This window comes from Chelon labrosus (assembly GCF_963514085.1).
Source record: "Chelon labrosus genome assembly, chromosome: 2".
Classification (NCBI taxonomy): Eukaryota; Metazoa; Chordata; class Actinopteri; order Mugiliformes; family Mugilidae; genus Chelon; species Chelon labrosus.
In genome coordinates this window covers 22,656,092-22,662,415 of record NC_140338.1, presented here as the reverse complement: position 1 = coordinate 22,662,415, position 6,324 = coordinate 22,656,092, and the positions used below count along the sequence as shown (strand labels likewise).

The 6,324-nt window shown below is 40.1% G+C and overlaps 1 protein-coding gene across 1 annotated transcript; it reads right to left on the bottom strand.

The window, feature by feature from the left end:
• Positions 1 to 401: 401 nt before the first annotated feature.
• On the bottom strand, positions 402 to 5,900 carry LOC311494641 (ultraviolet-sensitive opsin; the record flags this gene model as incomplete). The annotated part of the gene is made up of 7 exons (XM_084553788.1): positions 402 to 680; positions 796 to 880; positions 2,063 to 2,227; positions 2,316 to 2,460; positions 3,544 to 3,669; positions 3,842 to 3,905; positions 5,736 to 5,900. Coding segments are annotated over 7 exons (963 nt in total), but the record flags the coding sequence as incomplete, so codon positions are not given.
• Between the last annotated feature and the right edge of the window lie 424 nt (positions 5,901 to 6,324).

Genomic DNA, 6,324 nt, shown 5'->3' with positions numbered 1-6,324 from the left:
GGTTTTGTTGTATTTCTGCTCACTGGTCGCAAAATTACCACTACTGTTTAGGGACCTCAGCAAATGATGAGCCATGTTTATGATGTTTTGGAGTTAATATATCAGGGCTAAAGCTTTTGAGAACTGGCTGCGTTCACACATTGATGAAGGAAAAAGTGGGAAAAAATATGAATATCCACTTCTTTGTGAGTGTACAGTGAAAAGATAAGACAAGATAGTGTTATTTTATTTTCGTGGTCTGTGGAAGGCATGAATCCTATACTGACATAAGGATTAGTGCAATAAACAACACTGAAAGACACTATCTCTTTTTGAATTCACTTTATTCCACAAATCCCAAACCATTAATTACAGCTTAGTTCTCTGACATGTTCAAAAGAGAAAAAAAAGTTAAAATGTAAGGACATAAAGAAGTCTTTTTTCAAGTTTTAATAAGTTGTGTAATTGTTGGGGTTTCCCTTTTAAATTTATATGTGGATTACTTTAGTGATGCCAGTGAGAACAGGCTCTGACTCTGGTTTCCTTTTGGTCCACAGCAGAGCCAGGCCCACCTCCCGGAAATTCTGATGGGAGCAGTAGATGAGAGGGTTCAGACCACAGTCCAAGTACGACATCACTGATGACAGTGTCCTTAGCCAATCAGGTGCTGGTGACAGGTCCAATCTCCCCAGCAGGATCAGCTGATTGATAAATAGAGAGGATGGAACAGTCAGTGTGTGTCATCTTTGACGTAGAAAATGTGTCCATGCAGATAACAGTCATTTATGTTTTATGTACAGTATGTACAGTATGTACCTCCGACACAAAAAAGGGAGTGTAGCAGATCATGTATGAAGCCACCAACAGAGGAGACACTTCAGACAGATCAGATTCTTCATCGCTGAGGAAGAAACAAAATGGAGAGAGAAAGTAACATTAATACTAATAATAAGTATGAGGAATAGTAATGTGTGGGTTTTCAGTGCTTTGCATTGGCACACATAACACCATATGAAAAAATGTCAGCTTTGTTCACTACTCATCCAAGTGGATTCTTGAGTGGCGAAACATCTTCCAGAAACTCTACAACTAAAGCTTCGTTTCCAGTTTCTTTGGATATACTGTGACCTAGAGCAGTGGGTCCCAAAGTGGGGGGCGTGCCCCCTAGGGGGGTCGCAGAGCCATTGCAGGGGAGGCGCAAGATTTTCTTATGTACCAAAGGGGGTCCCAGCAGAGAAAGTTTGGGAACCACTGACCGAGAGGACTGAGAACCTTCACCGACATATTGGAGTGTCAAGATGCCACTGAACCCCTCCCTTGTCCAGAAACTATCACTGTCCATGTCTTAAACACTGGACAAGCGAAAATAATGTGTAAAATCTGTACAACTAGAAACAAAATAGAAAATTCCTGTCGCTGTTAAATCCACAGGATGAAAACAAAACAGGTATCACATGAAATACCGAGAAACCTAATGGCATAATACGTATGATCGTTAGATAAAACAGAATTGGCCCCTCCTCATGACTGTGACACCAGACGAGTCCAAACCCGCCATGAAGCTTGGGTCACGGCACAAGTGTAATTGGGCTCGGGTACACTTGTCGGGTAAACTGTCTGATTCAAACAACCACTCGGCTCTGTATTTTCACGTGTCTGTTTAATGCGCACAGAAGTGAATGTTGTCTCTACTGTGTAAAACTTCAAATCCTTCAATGCTTTCTAACTGAAGAATTTGAAGTAATTTGGATTATGATAACCATATTTGTTCCTACAAAGCCCGACACATGTTTTTTTTTGTTTGTTTTGATGTTTCATTGCATGCATTCATGTAAATAAATGACAAATTCATCAATTTTAGGTTTTCCTGCCATCTTATCTTCTTTTCATTTACCACATAATATAGACAACACAGGTTAATAATAGTCAGACTCAATCTGACTGGAATCAATGGCTTTACATGATTCATCTCAGGGTAGAACACCAGTTACTGTAGGACTAGCATATTGTCTGATCAGTTCCTAGTGTGTGTTGTGTTACTTGAAATTATGTCTTGTCAGCTGCAACAGGTCAGTTGTCTTACTTTTTGCAGCCGGAACAGTAGCCAGTGGCACTTAGTACAGAGCAACCAAAGATGAGGAGGAAGGGAAGGAAGATGCAGAGGGAGAAAGCGCAGAGAATGTAGACCAGCATGTCCGAGTAGCTGCTCTCCCAGAAGACAGCACATAGCATCTCTGCAGGGTCGTATCTGGAAGCAAAAGAATATGGGATGGAGAGGAACAGAGCAGACCATGAAGCAACTGAATTTTCCATTACAAAGCTTTGCATGGACATACCTGATCCAGGCATAGATCACAGGGATGCTCCCAAACACTGTACCTGTCACCCAAGAAGCCATACATGCAATCACCATGACGACGAAGGGAGCATTTCCTGTGGTGGCTATTCCAATCTGCCGCTGCACACAGAGGATAGCTGGAAAGAAGAATGAAATTTAGGAAATTATGAAACGGTTGTTTACTACAACGGTCACCACAATAGTACTGATACTGAATTGTTGTCGTTACAACTATTAATGTAGAAGAGAGCAGCAAAAGCAATCAGGTGCATGAAAGCTACTGGAATTGGTTCAGTTGTATTTTACGTCAGTTAAGTTTGCAGTCAAACTTAGTCGTTGTTCAAAAGTGAGCCATTTGGAATGGATGGCGAGAGAAGAGAAGATGAGGAAGGAGAGAGAGAACAATAGAGGGAAAGCAGTTTTGTCTCTCCAGGTCAGGGGGCAGCAGGTTGTATCAAATTACCGTTTTATTAAATGAGCAGAAGTGTGACTCAAAGAAAAGACATTTTATTGTTACATTCCACTTTAATACCACAAAATGAGTAACTTCATCTGTGGAATATGTGTCTTTCTTTTATTTTCTGAATGCTTACACAATGCATGATGGTAGTATATATTCACTTGGCTCTTTATATGTGATTTGCTGTTTGGAGGGACACATTGCAACCATATTTTGCAGTGGTATAGTAATGCAGATAGAGGTCACCATGGGGAACTGGTTAACCAGCATGTTTATGAGGAGGTTCTGGATGCCACTTGATGGAATAGCACTAGTTAACGTTAGTTGGCTTCAAAAAGACTTGCTTACATCCAGCTAGCTCTCAACTCTATATCCCTAGCCACTCAACTGAGATTTAGTAATTTTTGAAATTATTATTAGTTTCACTAATTTTTTTGCCTTGTGTCCAATGCAAGGCTTCCCTGGAGCATATTAATTCTAAGTGATCGGTCAGTGAGGTTGTGCTACTAACTACAAGCACTTGCTGACTTATCACAGCTAACAACTCCACTTCCCTCACTGTCCCACTCAATAAGAAAGATAAGGCAAAACTGCTTCAGTGGTTACTTTCCACCCACTGTTCCAGGATTCACCATCATGACTGCGCAGAATACATGTAACCCACGTTGACTCCAGTCTCCTCTGATTGGCTTGATGGTGCACTGGAGAACACTTCCTTTCAATGGTAGTACACTCATTAATTAGTTTATAAAGAACTGCATAGTACCTATGCTCCCAATAGACGAGGTGATGAAGGAAAACTTCAGCAGGCTGACGACCTCACACCATGGTGAACTCTGACCTCCTGTTAGAATGGCCAGCATGGACCCAGAGATGATGAGGAGGGAGCAGCCTTGACAATACAGTGATTCATCGTCAGAAAGGTTGACTTCACTCGCTCAGTATACATGTGAACCACTGTGGTGACTGTGTTTCAATAGTAGATTTAAATTATATCATGATGCAGATTAAGAGACAATGAGATTCGAGAAAGAAAGTGTCATTGGTGTTAGTGCAAGTTGTACCTAAGTCTGACAAGGTGAGACTGATGAAAGGTAGCCAATAACGACAGCAGAACTGACCCCTGCACTGAAAATGAAAGACACAACAAGGGGAGAGAAGACATGAGACATCCAACAAAAAGTTAATCCTATGAAAATTGTATTTTCAAAAAGATAATTTGACATGTGAAGAACTGATGCAATATTATTCTGTGGACAAAGTAGTTCACCCTTGGCATCAGAAGCCAAGCAAAAGTAAAAGCAGAAATAACCTCTTGATACATTTTTACTACTCCAGATTGGGATTCAAATCTGGGATTAGACTAGGCCATTCCTTAACCTTGATTTGCTAGTTAGTTTAGGATTATCATCATATTAAAACATACATTTCCAGTTCAGCTTTTTCTGCTTGAAGGGAACTTTATCTTCAAGCACTCTTTGTTATAACGCCAAATGCATATTTGAATCAGTGACTGCTCGTCGCCCAGTTCCTGAAGGAGCAATGTGAATACAAACCATTCCATATCTGCCAGTGTGCTTTATAGTTCATGAAAAGCTGCCTTTGATCTGTACCAAACATGCATCTATACAGAGCACAAAATATCTGGTGTGTCACTGATAACCATTGCATCCCCTCTCTACAGACAGGATCTGTAAAAACAGACCAGATGAGAGAATGTGCTCACCCATATACGCTCCCTTATATACAGTGATTTTGAAGACAAAGGTAAAAGCTAAACAGATGGTGAGGTGAGGAACTGAAGCCAGACTGGTGCTTAATTTGACTTCATATCATGTCACTTACACTGTATAGCCACTTTGTAAAAAGCAATAGAGACAGTGGCGTAATTTTTGCTTGTGCTAGTGTGCCATACCTATTCTGCATGCACCTTACAAATTTAAAACATGTACTCCAACTCAAATCTCAAATCAAATTCTGCCAATATATAGATATTTTAGTGCCTGTTTCCTCTACTGTCTAAGCAAGGTATTTTGCTGTTGCTCTGGGATTGATTTGTACTTTTTAAATCAAAGCACATTAATCTCTAGCAGATAAAACACGTATCCCTCTTTGCGGTATGATGCCTGCATGGTCCCAAGATCTATTTACGTTCGTGGTAATGTTCATACAGATAAACATGGTACCTTCAGGCACTTGGAAATTGCTCTCAAGGATGACCCAGACTTGAGGAGGCCCACAACTTTATTTGAGGTCTTGGCCAAGTTTCTGATGATATTCAACCGTGGGTTTGAAGGTAGGCCTTAAAATACATCCACAGGTACACCTACAGTGCAGGTTATCTCCAGGTGCTCCTGTTTCCTCCCTTAAGAAGCTTGCATGCTGTTAGGTTAATTGGTGATTCTGAATTTACTGTAGGTGTGCATATGAGTGTGAACGGTTGTTTGTCTTTCTCTGTTAGCCCTGCGATAGATTGTTGCATAGCAACACCAAGTCTGATTACGCACAGAGACATCATGTCACCTGCCACACATACTCTCTCCAGCTTTGTCCAGTCACCTCACGTGACACATTTTCACCAACGGCATATTAGGATTGTGTAAATGAGCAGTTTGTAAATAAATCTAGTGGAAACGCTTTAATTCTCATTATTAACAGACTCTTTACTGCAATAATTTGGAGATCAATTTAAATCCCCTGCCATACTAGGAAAACACACCCTCACATGACCCTTTCCTCTGGTTCAAAGAACGCGTGGTATCCTTTTCAGATAGTTTGAAAAAGTCCATTTACTTTTTTTTTTTTTAATTATTGTATATGGTGAATGAGTGATAACCAAAAACCAAGGCAACTTAAACCTTTGTGCTTTGCACTTACACATAGACATAACTAAAAAAAAAAAAAGATAGAAATAGAAATATTTTTACATTAATATGAAGAAAAACTTTGAGACCTTACCCTGACCTTGACAATCAGGACAAGACAGTTTCCAACAACTCCCATGGTAATCTCCAGTCCCAACACAGCCACCAGAAGCCACTTCTCCGGTTCAGGCCATGAACGTTCAATGAGCACAGTCCCATTAAAGGAATCACTCACTGGAAGACAAGGAGCAAGCCCACTTCATATATGCTATCTTCACATGTAGGATCAATGATGGTTTCATCCCTGTCAATGCCTCAACAATGTTCCATCCAGGTTGTCAGTTGTCTGACCAGTCCATTCTGTTGTTGAGATGCAAATTTTTAAATTTGTAGATGTCCACCATCTCCACTTCCTGCCTGCTTTTGATTTCAAGGGTTGGTTCTTTCGCTGTGCAGAATTGGGCACACATCATCTTGATAACTAGGCTCCTTAGCACAATTACTCTGAGGCAATAGATCTTATTCATTGAGTTATGAATTACTATAATTTATCTACCATTAAATGCTTCACTCTTGATAAATAAAACATAAGAATTTTTCTTTTTGTGCTATTATTCATTACAGCACACTTGTGATATGTGCATATAGTTTAAATAGATTTGTTAGACTGTTAGATTATTCTT